The sequence below is a fragment of the Cryptomeria japonica genome, chromosome 1 (assembly GCF_030272615.1).
Source record: "Cryptomeria japonica chromosome 1, Sugi_1.0, whole genome shotgun sequence".
NCBI classification, from domain to species: domain Eukaryota; kingdom Viridiplantae; phylum Streptophyta; class Pinopsida; order Cupressales; family Cupressaceae; genus Cryptomeria; species Cryptomeria japonica.
The window spans coordinates 414335217-414362819 of record NC_081405.1 but is presented as its reverse complement, the minus strand read 5'-3'; the positions used below and the strand labels follow the sequence as shown (position 1 = coordinate 414362819).

The following is a 27603-nucleotide window of genomic DNA, read 5'->3' as shown; positions in this document are numbered from 1 at the left end:
AGAATCTGACCAATCAAACGGGGGAAGAGGCTCATTCTTTATATCTTCATAGCGTGGTTTCACACGTTCATCTTCATCTTCAATTTGATCAGCCACTCGTAAAACTTCAAAGGCTCGAATCAAATTCAATGGTATCCTTGACTGTATCCTCTTTCTTATTTCAAAATTATCTACAACATCGGGTCAATAATCTTCAAGGTCAGGCCTATGTTCATATCTTATTCCATTCACAGATCCCATACGGTGGAAAGGATCGAAGTAAGCCCTTGACTAGAAAAGAGAAAATGGGTACCACTGAATTTCCTTGTCTGCATTTGTTGTGACCTAAGAGGATGGGCAAGATTCCAACATTTTCATAACACTGAGAGGAAAAGGAACTCCTTTCTTTTGTTTGGCCCTCTAAACAGTCATAAAAGTCTCAAGTTGCCTCAGGACTTCCAGCAATACTATCTTATTAGTAGGATACATCAGGAGCTTGTAGGGGCAACCAGTGAATCCTTGGATTCGTAAATATGTGACTTGAATATTGGATGTACCAATACCCAAACTAATCGATCAACTCCTTGGATTCCTAGGACAATCTTTGGTGGGTGCCCCCTTGTAGATTCCTTGTAATGTACATAAGGAAGGCATCATTGAACCTTTTGAAATGGTACTTTTCCTCCAAGTGTAATTGTGGGTAGCAATCATACACGCTAAATTGATTTTCTTTATTCCCTACCATTCCTTTGCAAACTAGGCCCTTGTACCTATAGGTTCTTGCCAATGAATAAATGATGTACGAACTCATGTAAAATGACCTTGATTTCTCCAAATTCCTTAGTTGTTCATCAAGACAATCACTAATAATTCTGGCCCAATTTATCATCTTCACCCCAGCAGTAACTTCATGGATGAAATAATACATCCAAGGCTCAAAAGGTGCTCCTTGCTGGCTGCCCATGACTCTGCTCAGCAACAAAATGAGATTTCCAAAATCTTCTTTGAAATATGGCTGGAGAAGTTTCTTAGGCATCTTGTCGGAATGTTGCATTGTTTTTTCCAACCATAACTTGTTGATGTTGGCTTCATATTCTTCAACATGGTCCTCATACATTTTGGTGGCCTCCTCCTTAGTTTTGTAGACAGTCCCGTGGTATTCCGAAATGCCAAAGGCCTCTCTTATGGAAATTTCTCCTAGGTTTGTGAGCACTCTCCCATCCGGAGCCACAATTTCTCTCTAAAGTATTGTAATGCTTGGCACATTCAACAATCAATTCGCTACACTATTTGCTGGAAGAAATCCAGCTGCCTGCACTATTTCGTTTCTCATCATTCTTCTTCCAATGGGTGTAGGCAATTGTCCATTTTGCCCATGCATCCTATTTTTAAATTCCCTGAGGTCGATGTGCCCAAGGTTGGCATCACCAACCTTCTTCCATTTTAAATTCAGTTTTGATTCAGGCTGAGACTATTTGTTCACTTGGAATTTCATTTGTGTTTTTCTTGACGTTCCCGCCTCTGCTGTCATTTATGATCTGCAAAACCAAAAGGAGATTAAGTTAGGATTCTAACTTTAAGCATGAATTTTGAAGGTTTTGACGATAAAATGAGTTCTGACTTTGTTGTTTTCACCACAATTAAGTTTTCAACAGGCTGCAAGCACTTAGGAATTTGGGAAAACTTTTAGGAAAATTTGAAACACCCAATCTGATTTGAAGATTTGGGACTGAAATTTGTCCTTGAGTAATCCAAAAATGACTCACACAATTTGTAAAATAAATGTTACAGTCAGACTTGAATATTGGGAAATGATGGGAAAATTTGACCAAGTTGTGAAAATAAGACTCATTTTACTTGAAAACTCCATCCAAAAACTTGAAAAGTAGATTGAAAACTTCACAAATATACTTTGAATCATCTTCAAAAGGCAAAGAAACAAACTGTAATACCCCTGTCACCTTGAGAATTAGATAAGAAAAGATGGAAAGAATGTTGCTTGGGTCCAAAAATCTTCAATTTGCCTCCTTGTCAATGCCTTAGAAACCTTTGAACTGCTCTTGAAACTCTGAAAAATGCCTTAGAAAATTTGAAATATTTTACTCTCCAAATACTTTGCTCTGCCAAATGCAAACTGTTTGAATGAGAGAATGAATGATTGATTCATTATAAAGAAAAACCTTCAAGGAGTTCGAATTTTACATTTAAACCCCAATCAGCCCTTCCAAATTTGAACTTGATATGTTTCTATTTTTCTTACATTCATCGAACTTAGTCACAAATTGGGTTGATCATGTTTCCTTGTTGAGTTCACTCCCTTGGGAAGTTTCTAATTTCTTTTCCACTTGAGATTATGAATCGAACTATATCCTTTTTCTTTCCAAAATCGAACTCAGCATTTCTTTCTAAAATTGGAGTTGGTGGAATCTTTTGCTCTCTCAAATCGGACTTCATAAAAATCTTTCCTAATGCCGGGCAAGGTTCATGAAAATCTTTCCTCTCCAAAATCGGTCTTTGGCATAAACTTTCCTTTCCAAATCGGACTCTAGCATAAACTTTCCTTTCAAAATCGGACTTTAGCATTTCTTTTCCTCAACATGGCGGACTTGGTCAAAAACTTTCGTCTTCATGGCAAAGTTTAAGAAAATCTTTCCCCTTTCACATCGGACTGTGAACATATCTTTCCTTCACCAAATGAGATTGTTTCTTTGCTGAATTCTGAATTGGTCAATAATTTTCCCAATCAAGGCAGACTTTGAAGATTCTCTTCCTCATCAAATCGGACTTTACTAAAATTCTTCCTTGTTTAGGCGGAGTTTAGAGATTTCTTTCCTCACCATGGGCAGACTTGGCAAATCCCTCTCCTTGTCCAAAATCGAACTTCAGCAAAACTTTCCTTGCTTAGGCAGAGTTTGGAAATTTCTTTCCCAAGGCAAATTGGAATTCACAAAATATTTTCCTAGTGCAAGTCGGAGTTGATGCAATCTTTTCCTCATGTAGGGCGGACTTTGATAAAAACATTCCTCTGCAAGGCGGATTTACAAAACTTTTTCCTCACCATGATTAGGAATCTGAAAATTATTTTCTTCATCATGCTTGCAAATCCTTTCAACTCTCCACAAATTCAGGAGATTGATGCCCTTCGAATCAAATTTGCATTTTGGATGAGAATTTCTCATTATTTTCATCCTAGAGACACAAAACTTCATGATCTTGAGAAAACCAACCAACCCCTAGACCTCACTTTCCAAAAATAGAAAAAAGCAAGAATCCCCTAAAAAATAGGAAAAACTTTCTAAAAATAGCCATTCTAGGGATCGGTCCCAAAGTGCCAAAAAAAACTTCCTAAAAAATAGGAAAAAAAAGGAAAAGCAAACTTTCCAAAAACAGAAAGTTGTCCAATTTGGCTCAAATCAATTGTGTTCTTCGTCCTTTGGGCTCTCTAAGCACTTTGATGGTATCTAAACACTGATTCAATCATGACCACCTATTCAAGCTGACGACCTCTCAATGGTTCCAGTGCCATTAAACTGTGACGCTTTGACAAAACCTTAAAAAGCAAAACAAGGAGGATCCCCATTTGCAATGGGGTGATGAGTGAAAAAGGTCACAACACTCCGCATTTGAGAATTTCGTCTTGCGGATTTAGACATAATGTTTATGCTCTGTAGACATTGCATTGCTATCTTTTCAAGTTCCTGTTGTTGTAGCTGATGTGACTAGTTATTGTTGTTTGCTGACAATCTAGGTGTTTGTCAGAAGTGGATTTGATTGGTCCAAAAAATGCTCTGCATTGGTGTTTCAAATTTTGTGACTTGGAGGACATTCTTTTTATGCTTGTGAGTTGTCTCAATTCCGGTTTCAAGTGTTGAAATGTTTTGCAAGAAGATTTATGGATGTTTTGTTCAAGATTATGTTGCTCACATTCTGGCAATGAATTGTTCTGTATGTTTGTGTTGCATTAGCATGTATAGGTGCGACAATGAGAAAGAAGTATTTGGCAATGGTGTCCATATGTGCTTTGCATGGTGTTGAATGTTCTAGTTGGTGCTACATTGTGTTTGATGTTATCTTTTGGGTAATTGTTGTAGTTTGGACGACAGTTTTGTTTATCAGCTTGTGCTATGATCTTAATGATATTTGCCAACTTTGGAGAGTGTTTTAAGTTGTATTTGGGTCCTACCATTGGTGTGTGGGGATTCACATTGAGTTTATTCATTTGGATGCTATGTTTTTGGGCCAATTGGTTATGTGCTACATTATCTACATGTTGCCTAGTTGCCATGCTTGGATTATGTGTGCCAGCGTGTATATTTTTTGGAGCTACTTACAAAAGTATAATATGATGTTTTAGGTCCTCTCTATCTCTTAGATCGGACCACATTCACCACAATTATGTTTGGTGGCCGGCTTAATAGGTCTTATCCTTATTCTTTATTTTGGCCGACCTAATTGATGTTTTTAATGAAGTAGATGGTATATGTCGAAAATCATTTTGGAATTGTGAAGGTGTGGGTGTTGCGATGTGAGCGAGTAAAACAGAATATGTGCAAATATGCTTTGATAATCATATCACTAGCAAAGTAGTGTGATGCGAAGACAGTGACAGTGTAATGGTGATTGTTGTTGGAGTGTGTTACTTATGACAATGGTTCAAGTGGAGCTTCATTTTGGAGAAGACTTTATCCTATTGACTCAGATGGTGTGGTATTGTATCTTACCTTGGAGCAGTGCGCTTCAACCTGCAAGTCCTTTTGTATCTTGTCCTAAAGCAATGAGCTTTAACTAGCAAGTCCTTGTGTATCTTCCCCTAGGATAGTGCATCTCAGCCTGGAAGTCTTTTAGGTGCTAGTGTGCTTCATTGGCAGTGAGCCTAAAACAGATTTGTAATCATTTCATATATTGTGAGCCGACTCTCACCATGGTTTTTCCCTCGGGTTTTGTTGTCATTTTATGACACCCTTGGTCCATCAATGAGAACCGATCAGAGATATAATCCATCGACCAGCGTGGCCCCACTTGATCAAGGAGAGAAGAATCATGAAGTGTGAAGTGTTGCCTTGTCCGGGGGAAGTTCCTCCCTTGGCCTTTTCTTCTTCCCTGGAACTCTGGAACCCCGAGGTTCCGAAGTTCTTTTCTCTTTGCCCTTATCTCTTTCCTTCTTCCTTTTCCGGAACTCTGGAACCTCGAGGTTCCAAAGTTCTTTGCCTTAGCCACTTTCTTTCCTTCTCCGGAACTCCAGGAAAACCAAGGTTCCGAAGTTCCCTTCCTTCCCTTAGCTTTTCTCCAATTTCTCGAGAACTCCGGAACCCCGAGGTTCCAAAGTTTTTTCCCTAGCTTAGCCCCTCCTCTCCTTAGCCTTTCTCTCTTTTCCCCCGGAACTCTGGAACCCCGAGGTTCCAAAGTTCCTTGTCCCTTTTCTCCTTCCCTCCTCGGAACTACGGAACCCCGAGGTTCCAAAGTTCCTAGCCTTCCTTTCCTTCGCCTCTTCTCTTAAGCTTCTCCTTGCCCGAAACTCTGGAACCCCGAGGTTCCCAAGTTCCCTTCCTCTCCATAGCCTTTCTTCTATCCTTGCCCGGAACTCCGGAACCCCGAGGTTCCGAAGTTCCTTCCCCTTTTGCCTTCTCTCTCTAGTTCTTCGGAACTCCGGAAACCTGAGGTTCCGAGGTTCCTTGCTGCCCTCCTTTCTGCTATCCCGGAACTCCCGAACCCCAAGAGTTCGTGCTTCCAAAGTTTCCAGACTTCCTTCCGACTGGCGACACTTCCAGATGACGTGATCGACACTCAAGGCTTTTAATGCTCCGACAGTTTTGGTGACTTGAGCACTTTCTTTTGTGGAGCCACAAGGGTGCATTAAGTGATTTTGGCAGGATTTCCATCAGGGAGGTACGGGGCCATGCTTGGTGACTTGTGTCATGTCTGACTTTGGAAGGTTAGTTAGTCAACCTTCCTCAAAGTTGCCTTTGGTGGTATGGCTAGGTTGCTTGCATGTACAAGTCAAGTGCATGCACTTCCCTGCACTTCCAAACTGACATGCAGGGGTCATGATCACCATTGTAACCCATTTTTCTATATAAGGTTGTTAAGCCTCATTGTAAAGGGTTCTCTCCCTATTGCCTTGATCTTTCCTATGCTCTTTCTCTTCTCTTGAAGACTTGTAATTATTTTTGCATTTCTGCAACTGTAAGAATGGCTTTTGGCCTTTGAATGAATTGAAATTACATTCTTGCCTTCTTTCAACTTATGCATGTTGTGTATGTTTCCTTACCTTCATCATAAGTGTATGTTGTGGCTCTTCTCTCCATATATGCTATGTAAACTTGTTTTCTGAGTGTGACTTGTGGGAATCCTTCTCCCCTCTTGACACTTAGCAAATTCCAACCTCCATACATGTGTTTAGGTCACTCATGCAACTGAAGTTTGTGCATCTCTTGGGTATTTCAGTTGATTCCTTGTGCCATTTTGGGTGGGGAGAGGAACAATCTCTTATCTTGGTGCATCACCTCCTTTGATTTTAATAATTTCTCTCTCCCCTTTACCTCTACAAGTTGTTAGGATAGGCTTAGGAGTAAGTTTTGAAGTGTTGAGTTGGTTCAACACTGCACCTGGACTGAGAAGGAAGTCGGCCTTCTCCAGAGATTCAACCCCCCTTGCGCAAGATCCCACACTTCGAGGTTGTTTCCATGTTTCACAAGGTTGCTGAGTTGATAGCTTAGCAAGGATGCAAGCTTTTGTGATAATAGTTTTTGGCACGCCCGATGGGACCTCATTCAATTCACATGCTAAGGATTCAGTGTTGTTCTTGGCATCTCAGCCTTTAGAGGCAGTCATCTTCAAGCACTTGGCGACTCTACTCATAAGACCGGCCTCTTGCACACAATTTGTTCCTCACTCCGGAACCCCGGGACCCCCAGGTTCCAAAGTCAGTGAAGCCATATTATCCCGAAACCATGGAACCCCCAGGTTCAGAGGTGCTTAGGCCCGGAAACTCGGAACCCCTAGGTTTCGAACTCCCGAACTTCCTCACCTCGGACATCCGAGCTCCAAAGGTGCCAAAGTGGTCATACTCCGCAACCCCGAACCTCCGAACTTTCGAGATCGGTTGTGGATTTCATGCCCAGAATTCACAAGGGCATCTTCTAGAGGCAATTTCCAATTCGTAGAGCTTCCATCTACAGGCTCTAGAAGGCGGAGAGGTAGACCTTCATTGTCGCCAGCCAGGAGTGTCAAGTTTGTAAACACTCCATCTCCCAGGTCTCATTCTACCCCTCCAATTGCAAGACCATTATCCCACCACTCATATCAATAGACCATTGTTCCACATGGCAAGAAATCAAGTTTTTGTTACCTTCAATGGAGGGAGTCCCCTTATTTTGACTCAATGGAGTGACATACCGGTGGGTGCGTTGAAGAGTATACCATACTTCACTGGTGAAACAGCTACTATGCCCATTGAGCACATTCAAGACATTGCAAACATCTGCTCCGTCCATAATATCACTTAGGATGATGTTGTTGTTAGACTCTTAGCCACGTCTTTGAAAGGCAAAGCTTTGCAGTGGTATAGAGGGTTGTCGTCTAGCTCCATTCACAATTGGGACGAATTGGGGGAGAGGTTGTGCAACCATTTCGAAGACAAAAGTAACTATCACTTGTGGAGCAGTTGACTACAATCAAGAGGGCACCCCACGAGTTCATGGGAGACTTCAACTTCAGATTCCAAAAGACATGGAATAGGACTCCTGCTCTGGTGAAGCCATCTCCAAATCATGCCTTCTTGTATTATCTTAGAGCTCTCAACAGCGATATAGCTGTCATGGTACAATCAATGAGTGGAGCCTCTCTACCGGGTGCATATGACATAGCCATAAGAGCAGAAAATTGTTTGATTCAGGAAGGCCTCCAATGCCTCTCTTCCTAGAAGCTTCTACTCAACAACCCACCTTGGCTCCTATTCCTATGGCTCCTACAAGACAATCATCCACACCCTCTACATCCTCCAATGCCTCTCTTCCCAGAAGCTTCTACTCAACAACCCACTCCAATGAGCTCCACGAGGTCAAGGCTCTACTGCAAAACTTTGCCAATGAATTGGTGGCACTAAAAAGGCAGCAAACTCAATATAGCAGACCTTACCAAGCGCAAGGTCAGAATTATCAACAGAATAGGCCACCCTTTCAAGGGCAAAACCAATGGAGCAATGCCAGGCCTTTGAATAGTGTGAACCCCACAACCGCAAGCAACTCAAAGGCGATAGTTCCAATGCAAAATAACCTCGCCCAAGAGAAAGATTGGTGTCAACCATGTAATCAGCGACACAACCAAGGTGTATGCCAAAATGGAGGGTTTGTCCAAACTTTAGTAGCGCAAGATGAGACGACCACTTCTGGCCAGCAATATGACCCAAATCAGCCTAGTGTTGGCACTCAGGCTCACTTACAAGGCGACTCTACCTTCGTCAATTAGCAAGAGGCAGAATTATGTGGTTTGAACCAAACAGGTGGTGAGTCTATGCTGCAGTATACGAGGTCAAAGAAGAGAGCCATAGAGGCTGCCTCACCTTCAACATCAGCCCAAACTCCAACACCCAAGGTAGTCGTCCATGATACAAGCCAAAGTGCCATGCAAGGGAACAAGAGGCAAGAGGAGACCCAAGTCGTCCAAGGAGCAAAGGCAAACTTTGTAGTTTCAAAGGGGCCTCTAAAGTCAGTTGGTGTTCCTTTAAACATAGTTGATCAGATGAAGAAGGCCAACCTCAACGTCACTATGTGGGAGGCCCTTTCAATCTCATCTCAAAGGGATTTGCTTAAAGACGCACTAAAGGATGTCAATCAGTCAGGTGATGAGGCAGCAGTCAGCAGAAAGGCAGTCTCCACCAGTTTGGTGCAACCTGTTGACGTGTATTTTGTACGCTATCAAACACAGAATAAAATACCTAAGGGTACCTTATCCTCTCTTGAATAAAGCCTCCGAATGCTGAAGATGTCGCGAAAAGGTTCAATCGGGATGACTTCAAGGTTCTTGTATGTAGGGTCTCTACGTGTGGATAAGCTCTCTGTGGTATGATGTGATTTGCTGGAATCACAAGGGGACTTACACTTGATGACTAAACTTCTGATTTGCTTTGAATATTTGCTGGAACACAAGATTTTACTAGCTTTGACTTGAAAAAAGGAAAAAAGATGAGGGCGAGGAAAGGATCTAATCCTAACACTAAGAATGTAAGAGCAATGAATGATCTTTGATGAAATTCTAACTAAAGTCTTGTTTTGACATCGCTGGACCATCTCCACAAGGTTAGTGCGATCTTCAAAGGAAAGCTTTATGATGTTCAAATCATCACTTCAGGCATAGACACCATCAGGTTGATGCATATCAATGAAGAAGCGACAATTGAAGTTGAGCTTAAGCTGAACAATTCCAGTTGACTACACAAGGCAAGTCTGCAATCAACAAACTGCTAGTAGTATGGATACACGAATTTCACCATCAATCAAGCACATTTCTTCCATTCATGTAATCATAAAATCAAACATGAGAAGTATAGAGACCATGCAAATTGTCGAATCGACCCATAAATTTCACCATTTCTTCAATGAAGTTACAAGTCTTTTACAACAACCTCTTGGCAACAATCTTTGCCTTCTCTCTCTACTCTACTCTAATTGCTATTCTAATCACCTTCTAACTACTCTCTATTCACTAACTCTATTCTATTACTTCCAACTGCTTCCTGCCTAATGCCTTTACAAATGAAATGCCAGGGCTTATATAGTGCCCACAATACAATTCGATGGCTAAGATCAATTTGAGATCAATGGCCAAGATTCAATAATGAAAACCCTAATTAGGGTTTGTTACAACCATTACATAACATTTAATGCTTGACCAATGAAATAATTGTATTGCTTGGACACATGTCCTCTCTGGAAAATTCGACCAATGGATAGCTGGGGTAGGTACATTGAAGTTTGTGCTACCTTCTATGAGTTAGGTACATTGAATCTAGACATTGTTGAGGTGGACCAATCCGACTGGAGGAGTGATGACTAGGATGCCAACTCGTCTGACACTTGTAGCTTGGTAGATATTCAATTTGATGTTGTTGAGAAGCTAGCTTTAATTAACTCATCTGGAACTATCTGCTTCTTCAACGAACCCTTGCTCTGACTTCTTGTGTCCTTGATGTGCAGGATGATGATGTACCTCGCCTTGGAATGCTGGATTGGAAAAGGTCGCCCTTGTTGATGTTGCTGGATCGAAGAAGGTCGTCCTTGTCGATGCTACACTGGAGGAAGTCGCCCTTGTCCTTGCTTGATCTTCTTGGAGGAGACCGTCCTTGATCTGGCTTGATTTTCCAACTTCGGGATCTCCATTTGATGCCTACACAAAATATTAAAGTTAGTCTTTTGAGCATCAAACCTCAAAGCATGAAATTTAAGACCTTTCAAAGGTAAAACTTAAGATATTAATTTGAAAAAAGTCATGATAAATCAAGAACTATACATTTTCAAATTAATCATGAATGGAAATTGGATTTTCAAGACTTAGATTTTACAGAATTGCAATGGGATCACAATAAGTCTTGAATGAGATCTTCAAAAAAGTAATTCTTCATACCTTCCCTTCAGTACTTAAGTACAAAATTTTGAAAAAAAATGATGAGAGAAGACCGGATTTTGATGGACAAGCTTAGATCATAGTCCTCCCTTGGATGAATTACGCCTCCTCTAGCTTGAAAAAGAATAAACTCCACTAGCCTCTTCAAAAAATCTGGAAATTCGCCTTCAAATACCTTCAAAACATCTGGAAATTATCCTCCAATTTAGCAAGAAATTCGCCTCTCCAGTGGCCTTCAATATGAATTTCGCCCTCCTTAGTCTTCACACTTGTAGAAATTCGCTCCACTCCAGCTAGATTTCGCACCTTCTTCTTGCTCTCCAAATTCGCACTTGAAGTAATGAGTGAATGATTTGAATTGTGAAAAAAAATACCTCCAATATATAGAGCGCTCACCTTCCACTTACCCATGAGGCCGACCTAGCAAATAAAAGGTGAAATAATAAATAAAACCTCAAAAGGAGTAGGCCGACTTGTCAAATAAAGGCAAAATAATGCCTTGTGCGCTCAACTTTTAATTTTTAATTTCACAAAAATCAATTTTAAATGCCTTAATAATAAAAATTCAATTTTTTGAGGCCCAAAATTAATTTATTAAATGCCAATTTAATTAATTTTTTCAAATATTCCAAAGTTAGCAATTTGGCATCTAATGCGATTTGGAGGATATTAACGCCCAAATATGGTAAAAAATAATGAATGCCATTAACTTCGCTCTGGTCCCTTGGAGAGGGACAGGAGCACTTTTTCATTTTTAGGCTAGGATTCTCAATTTTTTGAAGTCAAACCTTTGTTCACCATGCTTTAGAAGATCCTTACCATCTCACACAACTTTGCCTTAGCATAATCTCGGAGGGAATTTGTTGTTTTCATAAAAAGTGCTCTGGTCCTTCAGTGAGGGACGGGAGCACTTTTGAGTCCATTGCATGAATTCTTGATCATATCAACTTCAAATTATCCTCCAGGCGTAGAATACCACATTTCACTCCATCTTGAGCCTTGGTAATATAAATATCATTTCAAAATGCAAGGTAAATGGTCATATTTGGAAATTGCACCCTGGTCCCTTGGTGAGGGATGGGAGCACTTTTGCCAATTGTCGTCAAAATTTGCAACTCTCGCATCTCAATTCCACTTCAAGGCATTTTAAACACTTTTTCAAACTTGCGCCTTGGCCTCAATTTGTCCAAAATTGGTGAGAAAGGCGAGATAACATGTTAAGTGCTCTGGTCCTTTGGTGAGGGATAGGAGCACTTTTCCAACTTCAAGCTTATCCGTCCTTTGCTAGCTTCCCAAATTATCTTCAATAGGCTAATCATGTCCTCTTCCATTCATTTCAATCACAAACTTGCCTTGGCCTTGCAGGAAATTCACACTTTTTGGAAAATCGCTCTGGTCCCTTGGAGAGGGACGGGAGCACTTTTTTGAAAAATCGCTCTGGTCCCTTGGAGAGGGACGGGAGCACTTTTTAGAAAAATCGCTTTGGTCCCTTGGAGAGGGACGGGAGCACTTTTTACATCTTGGCATACTTTTTTTGTTCTTTAAACCTCTCAATTGCGTCCAAGGCATAAAACATCATTCGTCCTTCCCATCCAAGTCAAGTTTTGCCATAAAATATCAAACAAAGAAGAGAAACTTGAAAAAGTGGCATGGTCCTTCAGTGAGGGACTGGAGCACTTTTTGTCATTTGGATTGATTTACTCCTTTGTAGACCACTTAAATTATATTCAATGGACAAAACATGCTTCCCTTGACCTCTTCAAATCATAAAATCACCTTAACCTTGCAAAGATAGTGCGAATTTGAAATTCAGTGCTCTCGTCCTTCAGTGAGGGACGGGAGCACTTTTTGCCCTCTTAGCCAAATTGTCTCACTTTTCGTCTCGAAATTCCTTTGCTAGGGAAGATTTTATCTTACTTCATGCTATAAATAGAAGTTAATGTCCAATAAAGGTCTAAAATTGTGCATATAAAGAAAAGTGCTCTGGTCCTTCAGTGAGGGACGGGAGCACTTTTTACCTTCTAGGCAAAAACTTCATCATTTCATTGTTTTCAATCAAGTCTGGATGCTTTATCATGTTCATTTCGTCCTTCACCATGCCTTTGATGTCTCAATTTAACCAAACAAGGCCAGGAATAACTTAAATAAGCCTTTCACCCTGGTCCCTTGGAGAGGGACAGGAGCGCTTTTGCCTTGGTCCTCCTGAGAGGGACAGGAGGGCTTCGCCTTGGTCCCTTGGAGAGGGACAAGAGCGCTTTTCTCAATCTAGGCCTTGCATTCCTCATTTTCACGGTCAAACTTCATCTAGGCATTTTAAAATGGCATTTTTGATTGGAGTCTTGAGTTTAATTCTCTTGATCTTTAGGAGGAACGTGACTTTAGGACATTTTCGCCCTGGACCCTGGGTGAGGTAGAGGAGCGCTTCGCCTTGGTCCCTTGGAGAGGGACAGGAGCGAAATGCAGTTTGGATCCTCAGTAAAGGACAGGAGTGAAATTTCACTTTTTGAACTCTCCGACAGGATAATTTTTATGGAATATAACATTTAAGTATAAGAAATACTTTAAGTTATATTCCATATATACTTTCAGGATGTTTGAGTGTGGTTTCAGACCTCTAGGAGTTATATTGCAAAATCTAAGTTTTTTAAGGTTTTTCAGTTTCCAAACTTAGTCAAATTTCAGGATCAAGACTTTCAGACTTAGCCAAATTTCAAGATCAGGACTTTCAGACTTAGCCAAATTTCAGGATCGGGACTTTACTCCAGCAAGACCTGCTATCCTATTGATCTCCCCGACAGCACTCAAAATGCAAAGGCCAACGGACAAAACCCAAACAAACCCTAGAAAGCAAAAAGAAGGGGTCCCCATTTGCAATGGGTCGATGTGTGAAAACGTCACAACACAACCCAAGGAGGAGGAAGATTCAAGCACGATCAGCAAGCCTCCCCCTTTCTATCTCTCCTTGATCATAGGAGATAACTTGGTTCACAACTACATGATAGATTTAGGAGCTAGTAGCTCAGTCATGCCTAAGAAGGTAGCTGACCTTCTTGGCATAGAATACAAACCTGTGACCAAAGGGGTGGTCCAATTAGATGGCACTTCTATTAGGACAGTAGGGGTGGTGAAAATTTTGAAGTTAACCTTGCATGCATGCCCCAGTTGCACTATCTTGCAAGACGTATCCATCATCGACCTCCCTGCCTTCTTTGCCATCTACCTGTCTAGAGACTTCACAGCCAAGATAGGTGGGTACCTGTCTTCTGACTGGTCCCATATGCTATTTCGAACAAGGTATGGTACCAAGGTCGCCATAAGGGCAGAACCCATTGCCCAAAACCACATTGAGCCCTACACCCCTAGCCCTATAAACATGAATTGCACTTTGCATGAAGAAGGGGAGGAGTGTATTGTCCGTGAGCTTGCCACTCTCTTGCAAGAGGTTCCTGATTGCTTGCTAGATGAATGGGCCAATGCCTTTCAGTTCGATCCATTAGCTGAGACTGAAGAGACCGGGCTTGGCACCTATTGTATCCATGAAGAGGATACTCCTATCCCTAACCTCATCAAGACACAAAGAGATTCAGAGGGGTTATGGAACATGTTTTTTGATGGTTCAAGAAACAAGAATGGTGCAGGCGCTGGGGTGATGCTTGTTTCTCCTGAGCGGGAGAAATATTTCTTCTCTTTTAGGCTTCAATTTGGTTGCACTAACAATGTCGCTAAGTATGAAGCTTTGATCCAAGGTCTCCAGCTTGCACAAAGAAGAAAGATCAGATCTTTGCACGTATTTGGAGATAGTGAGTTGGTTGTTAACAAAATCCGAGCCCAAAGTATAGCAAAGAACAACCTACTCAAATCATACAAACACAGGGTTTGGGATTTGATTGAAGGATTTGAGGCCTTCAATATCCGGAGCATTCCTAGGGGTCACAACAAGCATGTTGATAGGCTTGCAACGGTTGGTGCTCAGTTTGACATAACCCCGCATGTTTCAAGTGAGAAGGAGCAACACATCAGGCTTGTTGTGAGGCCTGTTGTCCCAAACAATCAAGTGAATTGGCAAGTGTTCGAAAGCGATCGGCAGATCGTCAACTTCTTGCAAAATGAAGCAGAATTTTCTGCTAAAAATCAGTCTAAGTTGCAAGACCAGTATGGAGATCAAATCATGCAGCTCAACTCCAACAAGCTGCCTAAAGGTCTAGTTACCTTGGAGGCCATTTTCAACTCGGATGATCAATTGAAGAAGAAAATGAACTTGGCTGCAAAGAGGGGTGATTACAAGCTAGTTGTTGTTGCTGAGGGTAGGTCCTTGAACTTGGGCAAGGTGTGTTCCTCAACCAAGCAAGAGGCCTTTGTTGAGCTTTGTCAAAAGTATGATGACATAGTTGCTTGGACCTATGAAGACTTGAAGGGTTTTGACCCTAGCTTAGCCCAGCATACCATTGAGCTAAACCCAGATACAAAGCCGAGTAAGACAGAAACAAAGGCCAATAAACCCCACGATTGAGCCACTAATGAGGAAGGAGTTGACCAAGCTCATAGAAGCCAATATCATCTTCCCCATCAAGCACTCCTCCTGGGTGGCCAACCTTGTCCCTGTAAGAAAGAAGAATGGGGAAATCAGACTATGTGTAAACTTTAGGGATCTCAATAAAGCCTCCCTCAAAGATCACTATCCCTTCCCTCTATGGAGCAGATTCTCCAAAGGGTCAATGGCTCAGAAAGATTTTCATTCTTGGATGGGTATTCAAGCTACAATCAGATCTTGGTCCAAGAATCAGACCAATACAAGACTGCATTTACTACTAAGTGGGGTACCTATGCTTATTGTAAAATGCCCTTTGGGCTAACCAATGCAGGTGCCACGTTCCAAAGTGCAATGGACATGGCTTTCAAGGGTGTATTAGCAAAGTTTGTGCTTGTATACCTTGATGACATAACTGTTTATTTGAAGCATGCAGCTGACCATCTTGGTCATCTTGAGCAGGTGTTCATGAAATGCGGGGAGTATGGTGTGTCCTTGAACCCTAGCAAGTGTGTATTTGCTACTGATCAAGGAAGATTGCTAGGACACATCGTATCCAATGAGGGTTTGACCATTGATCCAGAGCAAGTGGAGGCTATTCTTTCTCTTCCACTCCCCAGTCACAAGAAAGGATTGCAAAGTTTCCTTGGTAGGATCAACTTTGTGAGGAGGTTCATTCCCAACCTTTCCACCATGGTGAAATCCCTCACTTCCATGTTGAAGAGAAGCTTGGCTTTCAGTTGGACCAAGGAGGGAAGGGCGGGTTTCAAAGAGATCAAACAAGCAATTGCTCAAGCCCCTACCCTTGTCAATCCTAATTATGAAAGGGATTTTATCCTCTATACCTTTGGAGGAGAATCCAACATTTTAGTTGTCCTAACACAGCTAAACGACGACAAGTTGGACCAACCTATTGCTTTCTTTAGTGAAGGGCTAAAGGACTATGAGCTTATGTATAGCTATGTAGAGAAGCAGGTCCTCACTGTTGTAAGGGCATTAAAAAAGTTTAGACACATGTTGTCCAACAACAGGATCCAGCTCTTAGTTCCACATGCAAGTGTCAAAGATTTCCTTCTAAACAAGGAGATCAGTGAGAAGAGGGCTGGGTGGATAACCAAGGTCATGGAGTATGACATCAACATCAAGATCACCAAGCTTATAAGAGGCAAGGGCCTATGTGAACAGCTTGTCTCATCTTCTGAGACTACTTCAGAGGTCGCCCTTGTATTACAAGAGGATCAACCTACTGGCAACAACACTCAATTCAGTTGGGTGGGTGACATGACCACCTTCTTAATGGAAGGTAGATACCCCCAAGGTCTGGCAGGACAAAAAGAAGACATTTCAGGTTGCAGTCCATTCCCTATGTCTTAGTGAATGGCACTCTTTTCCGAAAAGACTCCAATGGAGTCTTACTAAGATGCATCGAGCAAAACCAAGTCAGCAAACTGCTAGAGGAATTTCATGATGGCTCTTCAGGGGGCCACTTCTCTGCAAGGACTACGGCTATCAAAATAATGATGGCTGGTTATTACTGGCCATCCTTATTCAGTGACTCACATAGATGGGTGAAGAATTGCAAGAAATGTGCTCTCTTCTCTGGGAAGCAAAGACTAGCTGCCCTACCTCTTCATCCCATCCAAGCAGATCAATCGTTCGCCCAATGGGGTTTAGACTTCATTGGCATGATAAATACACCTTCTAGTGTTGGCCATAAGTGGATCTTGGCCGCAACGGATTACTTCACTAGGTGGACAGAGGCAGTTGCATTGAGGGATGCAACTGAGGCCTCAGTGCTGGAATTCTTTGAGGGAATTGTGAAAAGATTCGGTATCCCCTCCACCATAATATCAGACAATACCAAGGCATTTGTTGGAACCCAAATCAGTTCTTGGGCAATTAAGCATGGTGTATACTTGAAGACACCATCCAACTATTACCCTCAGGGTAACAACTTAGCTGAATCTTCCAACAAGAACCTCATCAGGATACTTAAAAGGACAATCGAAGACAGTCAGAGGGCATGGCATATTAAGTTGAAGACAGCCTTATGGGCTGACAGGATCACACCTAAGAGGGCGATTGGTAACTCCCCTTTCATGCTAGTATATGGGAAGGAAGCAAGAATCCTAGCTTCCCTAGAGTTACCCTCTCTTGAACTAGCACATCAGCTCGAATTAACAGAGAATGATGCCATGACAATAAGGCTAGCAGAACTCATGGAGCTGGAGGAAGTCAGAAGCAAGGCTATGCATACACTTGAGACTCATCAAGAGCAGGTCAAAAGGGTTTTTGACAAAAAGGCGACTAATAGGGTCTTCAGAGAAGGAGACCTAGTTCTCAAGTGGGATGCGGACAGAGCCAAAGCTGGGCGACACTCCAAATTTGATGCTATCTGGAGTGGCCCATATGTCATCACTAGTTGCAAGGAGGCCAATGCATTTCATCTCTCCAGGCTTGATGGCGAACTTCTTCCAATCCCAGTGAATGGGATTCATCTCAAGCCCTGCTTCTGAAGAGGGTGTTGATGACCATGTAAATATTAGACTAGAAGTTGTTTTGCTTTCATAAGTGCTTATGCACATATCGCATTCTCCTTAAGAGGGTGTGCGCTCTAGTATTCATTTTTCCTCCAAGTGATGGAAAACACATGTTTTGGTCTTTCGACGACTTAGTGCCCAATGGATGCTCAAGGCTTTTGGACTTAATGCTTAGCAGGAAAGCATCCCGCAGAAATCGCCAAAAATGTTGTTATTTTATGACACCCTTGGTCCATCAGTGAGAACCGATCAGAGATATGTTCCATGGACCAGCGCGGCCCCAGTTGATCAAGGAGAGAAGAATCATGAAGTGTGAAGTGTTGCCTTGTCAGGAGGAAGTTCCTCCCTTGGCCTTTTCTTCTTCCCCGGAACTTCGGAACCCAAGGTTCCGAAGTTCTTTTCTCTTTGCCCTTGTCTCTTTCCTTCTTCCTTTTCCTTCTCCAGAACCCCGAGGTTCCGAAGTTCTTTGCCTTAGCCGCTTTCTTTCCTTCTCCAGAACCCCGAGGTTCCGAAGTTCCCTTCCTTCCCTTAGCTTTTCTCCAGTTTCTCCGAAACTCCGGAACCCCGAGGTTCCAAAGTTCCTTCCCCTTTTGCCTTCTCTCTCTAGTTCTCCGGAACTCCGGAACCCCGAGGTTCCGAGGTTCCTTGCTGCCCTCCTTTCTCCTATCCCGGAACTCCGAAACCCTGAAAGTCTAAGCTTCTGAAGTCTCCAGACTTCTTTCCGACTAGCAACACTTCCGGATGGCGTGATCGACACTCAAGGCTTTTAATGCTCCGACAGTTTTGGTGACTTGAGCACTTTCTTTTGTGGAGCCACAAGGGTGCATTAAGTGTTTTTGGCAAGATTTCCATCAGGGAGGTATGGGGCCATGCTTGGTGACTTGTGTCATGTCTAACTTTGGTAGGTTAGTAAGTCCACCTTCTTCAGAGTTGCCTTTGGTGGTATGGCTAGGTTGCTTGCATGTACAAGTCAAGTGCATGCACTTCCCTGCACTTCTAGACTGACATGCAGGGGTCATGATCACCATTGTAACCCATTTTTCTATATAAGGTTGTTAAGCCTCATTGTAAAGGGTTCTCTCCCTACTGCCTTGAGCTTTCCTATGCTCTTTCTCTTCTCTTGAAGATTTGTAATTATTTTTGCATTTCTGCAACTGTAAGATTGGCTTTTGGCCTTTGAATGAATTGAAATTACATTCTTGCCTTCTTTCAACTTATGCACATTGTGTATGTTTCCTTACCTTCATCATAAGTGTATGTTGTGGCTCTTCTCTCCATATATGTTGTGTTAACTTGTTTTTTGAGTGTGACTTGTGGGAATCCTTCTCCCCTCTTAACACTTAGCAAATTCCAACCTCCATACATGTGTTTGGGTCACTCATGCAACTGAAGTTTGTGCATCTCTTGGGTATTTCAGTTGATTCCTTGTGCCATCTCAGGTGGGGAGAGGAACAATCTCTTATCTTGTTGCATCACCTCCTTTGATTTTAAGAATTTCTCTCTTCCCTTTACCTCTGCAAGTTGTTAGGATAGGCTTAGGAGTAAGTTTTGAAGTGTTGAGTTGGTTCAACACCTGCACCTGGGCTGATAAGGAAGTCGGCCTTCTCCGGAGATTCAACCCCCCTTGCGCAAGGTCCCACACTTCGGGGTTGTTTGCATGTTTCACAAGGTTACTGAGTTGATATCTTAGCAAGGGTGCAAGCTTTTGTGATAACAGGTTTTCCACGTAAATTTGGAGTTCTCTTGTGCATTGTGTTCCTTTGCTCTATTCTTCATTGTTGTTGATAAAGTGAAAAATAAGTTGATTTTGGAAAGATAAAGTTTTAAGGTAAAATGTGTTAAGGTCTGGACTAAATCACCCTCCCCCCACCTCTCAGTCCTAAGGTGTGTTCAACATACCTATACTTTATTCTTTCATGACTTAATGCATCCCTGGAATAGAATACCAATTAAGAATGCATGAGTTAAAGTTGATCTTGTAATGTAGAAAAATACACTCTTACAACTATAGCCAAAATTATATATCATTATACTATTTTAATTGCATGCTAGTGAAATGTATAATATAGAGCTCTATTGAATCTAACCCTCTTATTTCTTTCCATTTAAGATAATCCTTTTAATCGAAATTCAATATGTCGCTCTAAGTATACTCCTTAAACATTTGAAAAAGATATATTATTTTCATCTTCTAATAAGAAAATATAACCTAACATTATATAAAGAATTTAACTATTTCTTTCTATTTGAAATCTTAACAATTCGAAAGCTTTATTTTCCTAGGCATTAATAGAGTATTCATGTATCTATTTTCTCAAATAAGGTTATTATAATAACTTTATCTATATACCCTAATCGAAAGTAACTATAATCAAACAATAACCTTTTGAAACAAGACATTTATTATCATTTAACCTTAAGATATTTACAAATATCTAACGTTAAAAAGAACATTATGATAACTATTTGCATTATCCAATACAAGAGAAGGCTAAATGCTGTATTACTTCGTCTATACCTAATATCCATGGATCGCTAGTAATTATTACAAGGTTACAAAACACATTTCAAGTTCTACATCAGTCTTCAATATAATAGATTTATCTAAAGACTATCAAGCTTAGGTTCATTACGATTCAGGAATGTATGCAATAATACATTAATGACTTAAGTAAATATTCAATCCCTTTCTATGCTATAATGGAACCATTCGGTAATTAATCAAAGTCAAATGAGTTTGAGACTATACTACATTCCGATTGAAATGATAGTTCTTAACAAGAATACAACTGAGATTGAGGTTGAGCAAACGCAACAAGGATATACCTTAGGCATATTCATGCTTGCAAACAAAACTTGTTGTTGAAGGAAAATATTCAACAATACTATGATTCCAGGAAACACAATTTACAAATTGACAAGCAACTATTTCAAGGATATAACAAGAATACCTAGGTTGTCCATGAAGAGAAATTAAATGGACTAAAAGAGAAAAGAGCAACATGCAAGCTGCAAGCTGCCATAGATTATAGCTTGTGCCTAAAGGGAGAAGATTTGTGTTTGTATGAATGGCGACATCAAGGATTACTTAGGTTTAGGAAAACAATAGTGGGTTTGCATGGTGGAGAAAGAAAAATACATTTTTTGCAATCTAAGGCAACCCCAATTTCATAGAGAAGATTTTGGGACAGATTTAGGTTGAGCACGTGATGGTTCCAATTCGTATGGAATCTAAAATAGCAGAGGGATAAGCAGTTAAAAGAAAAACTTGTTTCTTATTATGTTCCCTTAGCAATTAATTATTCAAAGAACATGCATGCCATTATTGCGAGTCCAAGAAATACGACTTACCTTGTGTCAATGTGCCCTCACTATTCTATATCTTCCTTTTTCCTCTCTAAACGAAATCTCCTGCTTTCTTTCCATTCCCCTTCCACACGCCTCCTCCCTCTTTTCCCCCACTACATCCTAATTTAATCTCTGGTAAGGCTCGTAAACTTAAAGAACTAAAAAGCCCTCTCAAGAATCATGGAGAACATGTGTTCTAAGTGCAATGTCCACACTAAAAATTAATGTCAAAATACGGAGCCACATGAGTGTATATGGCTGAGTTTGAATGCATGCAAAGTGTGGAAGCCCAAAAACTAGGCCATCGATCTGTCCCAAATCATGCCCTCTTCATGCAGAACAAAAAAGACTCCTCACTGCATCTTCTTCCTGAGTTATCTCCCAGCCATTCTGAAAGAATAATCGCATCCCTTTTAATAAGACTCCCTCCCCATCATGCAATCCTCCTTGCTTTACGGAATATTTCTTTCTCGAAGCTGCTAAAGGGCCTACTTTAAGCCTTATCACAAGTTGACTGGTTTTCACCTTCATGCAAAATTTCCCCTCTATGGCTTTTATTAGCCTCCTTATAAGGAGAATGATGCATTGCACTAAAGAGGGATTCGGCGGCTTCACTCTTCCTCAACTCTCACTTTACTTCTAACCTAGGAGTAATTAAATAGGTAATTTATACATGCATTGACAATTTGACTTTTTAATATATCCATTTAAAATATCAAAGAAAAGAAAAATTTGTATTTTCAGTTATTAAATAATACAAAATCAATTAAATTATAAAATATTAAAACAATATGGATAATTAAGGGTTGTGACAGAAAATGCCAAAAAAAAAAAGTCCTTTGTGCGTACTTTCGTTTCTTTCTTTAAAGGTTATTAATTTGTAATCTTCAAATTTTAGGATTGCATGCATGTACCACAAAGGTGACAGCCTATAACAGCTCTGTTGTAGTTGTGTTTTCTTTTTGTACATCTAACAAAGAAATAAGTTAAAATACACTAGAGATATACAAAACAAATCCATATTATCAAGCTTTCTTGGAAAATGGAATAGATTTATTCAAACCAATGGTCCTTTTTCTGTGCATTAAAGCTACTTTCTATCAGCCAGCAACAAGAGATGATTCATTTTTAATATCCATTGTTACTGTAAAATAAAAAATGGAACTAGCATATGAACAAATGAGCTTTAATGTGATCAAGGCATAAGACAAAAAAAATTTATATAACAAGTAATGAGCACAAAAACTTACAACAAGGTGTTATACTTTTAGAGGTTAAAAGAGTTCCACTTCATTTCTAATTATGATTCAGACTGCATTGTGATACAGGAAAACATAAATGCAGCAATGCCTACCTTGGTCATCTGAACTGTGAATTACAGTGTGAAAAATTTCAGCAAAAAATACACTCACACTCATGCCTTACCTTCAATTCCCTTTTAGCCTTATCTCTCTCTGTATTCTCAGATATAAATTCTGTTGAACCTTCTTCAATAATCTCCTCAACAAGGCATGGGACTGAATTCATTTCATCTTTGTGACCAAGCTGGCCATCTATTCAAATATCAAGGTTAAAACCACAAAAGCTATTTACATTTGTAAAGTTTCATAATTTTGGGTTGGGCGTTCTCAACTGCAATTGATAATTTCTTCTACATGATAAGTTTGAGAAATACAAATTTGGTAGGAAAGGATACAGACATTGTATCCCCATGACCAAATCAAACCATCATCTGTAGAGAAGAAAGAACATCAGATTAGTCTACAGAAATCAATATATACCACAGAATATTTTGTTCACTAGTAAGAATTCTTTAACTCTCTTTCAAATTCAAATTATAGATCAGCCAGAATAGTTATTGTAACATGCAATTAGGCTCAGTCAAAATCCAGTACCATCAACAATGGAAAGATTTTTGCAGGTCACATGTAGGAAATTTACATAAGTTGATTGCCTACTTCCCTGTCAAAGGAAATGGAAGTCTCAAACTGAGGTTTATGTAGTAACCTTTAACTCTTATTACAAAACCCATCTTGAATCAATAAAATCTACTAGATAATAGTCTGAAACAATCCAGATAACACAGAATCACTGATTGAGCAGCCAAGAATATAGAAGCAATCAGTTCCATTTATCCAACTTAAATAAAATAGCAACCAAACTAGTGCAGTGGAGATAAATAATAACAAATTTAAAAGCTCTCAACATCAAAAGAAACGAAACAACTGCCTTAATGAATGAAAATCTGATTTCATAGTTTTTTATCTGTAAAGAAGATACAGAATCTCAGAATAACCATTGCATATTTGAACTTGTGAGGTAAAACACCCTTAGTAGCACTCCCCTAAAACAAATGATCAAAGAAGAGGGCAAGGTTAACTAAACAGTTTTAAAATTAGTGCTGTCTTCCTGTCATGTGAAAGCAATTAATAATTGCATGTGGCCATGATGGTGTCTAATTATATACTATTTATAAAGGAAACTATCTGATCCTTAAAGTGATGGCAACTAATTTCTTGCCTTCCCATTTGCACTCTACATGCAGACAAGGTTAGCAGCACGCCTAGAAAGTTCACTTGAAAGGTCTTCCACAAGGTAAACTCACTAAACAAATAGTTCAAAACTTTACAATGATGATTATGATAAAAGTTCTCACACTATAAGAAATTTCATACATTACTTGTAACTTGTCCATCTTGGTAGAGTGTAATTTAATTTTCCTAAAGAATGAATATATCGTGATGGTTAATCATCCTCCTTGACTCTTAAGGTGAAGAAAGAACTGAGGCTATCACCAAACTCATGGTGCATAAATCTCAATACGAATCATTTAGAATCCATCTTTTCCATCCCTATCAAACACATGCTTACTAATTAGTGGCTCCAAGTCTACCCTTGCTAGCCCTATATAGTAATACAATGGCTATAGAACCTAATAATGTTTATATATGTCTTTTGCAAAACAACAAAAATAGAACAATGTGTGTTTTATAATGGCAATTATTTATAATGTTTACAAAGCTATTGCATGAAAATAAATAAAAAGGGGAAGCTCCCTAAGATCTAAACTAAACCTAAAGCTAAGTTAAACTAATCCTAGACTAAAACTATAGACAAGATATATGAATATGCATGTTATAAGAGATTTATTCAGGGGCTTTTGCATTAAATAAATAACTATTTGCCTATGAATGTGACACAAAATGGAACATATGTACAATAGAACAGCTTTTCAAAATATAAGGAAATCCTCTATAATATAAAAGTAACTTACTATTAACAATATGTGTTTTTTTCGGTGGTTCATGCTTCTGCTCAATAAAACTAAATGTGAGACCTTTGGATTCAGCTAGGGCCAAAAAAATTATATTTTTTGACTAAAAATAATTCCTACAACTACACGTTTGCACTTTTCAGCTATAAGCAAAGACTAAACAATGCAGGTACACATAAAGATCAAATAAACTAAAACACATAAAAACAAAATGCTTTCGTAAATTAAGGAATCAAGACAAAGCCACAATCTTCAACTTTGAGTAAATTTGCAATACAAAGCTTGTAAGCTCACTAAAAGCAATGCAATCTCCCTCAACATGAATTATAAAAACATTTAAATGGCAATTTAAAAGCAAAACAAGTGTAATGTCATCATTTTTACGCCTTCCAATTCTCATAGGGTTGGCCTGTACCTGGAGTTTCCATTTTCTCAAAGAATGTTTTGGAGTTGTCTGACACTTTCTAGGGCGATTTTGGGCAACTGGTTCGAAACTTACTATTTTTGGTAAGTGTCAATTTCAACACCATTTGGTCAGTTGGGAGTCTGGAATCATTTACTATTTTTTATCAATTGCTATTTATAGTAACTGCTATTTCTGACGGTCATAATTCAGTCTCCTCCCAGATTCACAATGCAACATCTTCAATCAGCAGGTTTTGTGTACCTTCGAGAGCTCCTTTTGGTCACTTTTTTCATACTTACTATTCATAGTAGTCACAGGATGATCAGTGGGTATCATGGCTATTTCCGGATGGTTGGTTATTGCAAAAGTTGATAGCATCATGGCGGCTAAAATTTTATGGATATTATATCAAATAACGTTTGCATGATAAAGTTAAATTAAATATTTAACTATACGTTATTTAATATGATAAATTGACTTTATAAAGTTATTTTGTAAAGTAATGTAATAAAGTGACTTTATAAAAGTTTATTTTATTAAGTGACTTTTAATGGTGCTTTGGGAGACATGGATATTATAAAATATTAAATGACACTTTTAATTTAAAATGTGCAAACCCTAATTAGGGAAATGGGATGAAAGCATTATAAAAGGGCACTTGGAAGCTTATTTGACATATACTTGGTATATTTAATTTCTCTTGAGACACTTGAGAGCTTTGACTTTCATTTACAGAAATTTGAGGATGGAAACCCTTGGCGTTTCTCGGTTGTGTGGACGAAAACCCATTCAACCTATTGGGTGGATCCATTCCAGAATTCACATTGACCTTATTGCAGGTATTTGGCATTGAGAAGGAGTTGGAAATGGTATTTATTCGCAGGTTTGCAGCTGCTAGGGGTTATGGTGAAAGAGTTGTGCTTATTTGATGAGTTAGTTAAGATTTGATGAAATTTGGTAAGATTTGAAGATTTTATGAATTTTGATAGCATGCTACAGTGATCCATGCCATTGCTACAGTTATTTACCACTGCAGTGCCATGCTATAGTGCTAGGTTAATTACAGTGTAGAAAAAGGAGTTCTGGGCAGATTTTCAAGGGATAGTGAGTTTGGTTTAGCTCTGTATCTGCTATTGCTGCACTTAGAAAAGTCCCCGTCCAAGAATAGCGTCCAGCCCCATGCTGAGAGTCAATGCGCAGAGTACAACTGCTGCTATGTATCTGAATGTTACTGTTTCATTCTTCAGACTGATATGTTTTCTTCTGGGCACTGTTCAATCCATTTCAGATTACAGTTTTCAACCTGGACCTTGTGAGTTTCAGATTTGCTGTGTGCTGGAGATACTACTGTTCAATGTTACAGATCCTTACTTGTTGGTAGCAAATTTGTATGAGCCCTAAAGTCATTGGAACTGTATTGTTGTTGGATTTGGCTAACAATATTTTCCAAAGACTAGTTTGGATGCATGTGATCAGACTTTAGACTACCAAGGGTGTTGATGCTTGCAAATTACAATCAAATCTGCAATTGCAGGTCTGCAATTTTGTAATCAGTCAACCTTTTGAGGATGTGCAATCTAATTTGAAAGGTTAACAGTGATCTTGATGATTCTATGCTCTTGTTCTTTCAATATGTTAAGTTGAATATATTCTAAACATCATTGCAATGAGTGTTGAATGAAATCTGAAAACATATATTCTGAAACAACATATTATCCAATGCAAGCAAACTGTTTGACAAAATTACACATATTGGACGAGGCATAAAATTAGTACTAGAATAGGGTGGGTCATTACAAGAAGCAATATAAATTCTATTGAATGAACACTAAATTTTGGATTAGCATTAATACTAAAGAGAAATTTGAACAATATGCAAGCATGAGAACCAGCATTAGAAATATGAGTGCCATCGTGTAAATGACAATTATGATGAACAAAGCTACTGCATGAAAACAAATAAAAAGCTATACACTACTTCTACCGTAGGAGTAAATTAATTGCATGCAATGGAATCTTTATTACAAAATCCTATCCTCTAAACTAAAACCAAAACCAAAAACATACAACTACTAATTAGACTACCAATACAAATTATTATAAACACCCACTTAGAACTCACATCACTCGCACAACAAAAGATCTAAAGATGGATGATCTAAAAATAGCTAACTTCAAAAATAGCACATGCTATAAATAGCATGAGCTAAAAATAAATAACACTAAATATACTATGGGCTATAAATAGCTCCAGATAGAAGTAGAAAATCTTAGAATATGTTATCCTTGAAAATGATGACTGGTGCAAACTGAAAATTGACTTCTGGATGGATGGCTCTAAATAATTCCTATGAAGCTCTCTTTTACTGATCATGACGGAATCCTGAAAACATTTTAAAACCTCGACCTTGTTTAACGCCTTGAATTGTTCTCTTCTTTTGAAATCCATACTTTTTTGGCATTCTACTAAAAATGGCACTTTGCAGAAAATTTGCACTTGAACTTTGATACATGCCTCTATTTCTCCCACAATCAACCAAGCAGTTGACAACATGTTCTGAAAATGAAAGTTAATTCATAGAGATATGCATTTTTAAATGCTAGATGTGCCTTTGTAAAGATATTTTGAGCTTGATTTGAATTTTAGTATTCATTTGGTTAGGTGTGCACTAGCACCCCAAACATGCACCTAACAAAAAGCTTTTGATGTTTTCATTTTGAATTCACTCCTTTGTTGAGTGCACATGTATCCTCTGGGTGTGCCCATATGAATATAAAACTTGAAGATTTTTAATTTCCATTATCAAGCGTGCACTTGATGCTCTCACATACACCTATAAACCATGATATTTGAGCATTTGATTTTTTATATACTAAGGTATGCCCCTGCCCCCCAAGTGCGCACCTA

At 39.4% G+C, this 27603-nt stretch overlaps 1 protein-coding gene across 1 annotated transcript in view; it reads right to left on the bottom strand.

The window, feature by feature from the left end:
• The window catches only part of LOC131065428 (ultraviolet-B receptor UVR8), a 152928-nt gene that overhangs the window by 74523 nt on the left and 50802 nt on the right, over window positions 1–27603 (bottom strand). The window contains exons 3-4 of the mRNA XM_059218406.1: window positions 22712–22747; window positions 22441–22568 (exon numbers count right to left, since the gene is read on the bottom strand). Of these exons, the coding sequence (XP_059074389.1) occupies window positions 22441–22568; window positions 22712–22747 (164 nt within the window). The remainder of the gene's footprint in view (window positions 1–22440; window positions 22569–22711; window positions 22748–27603) is intronic.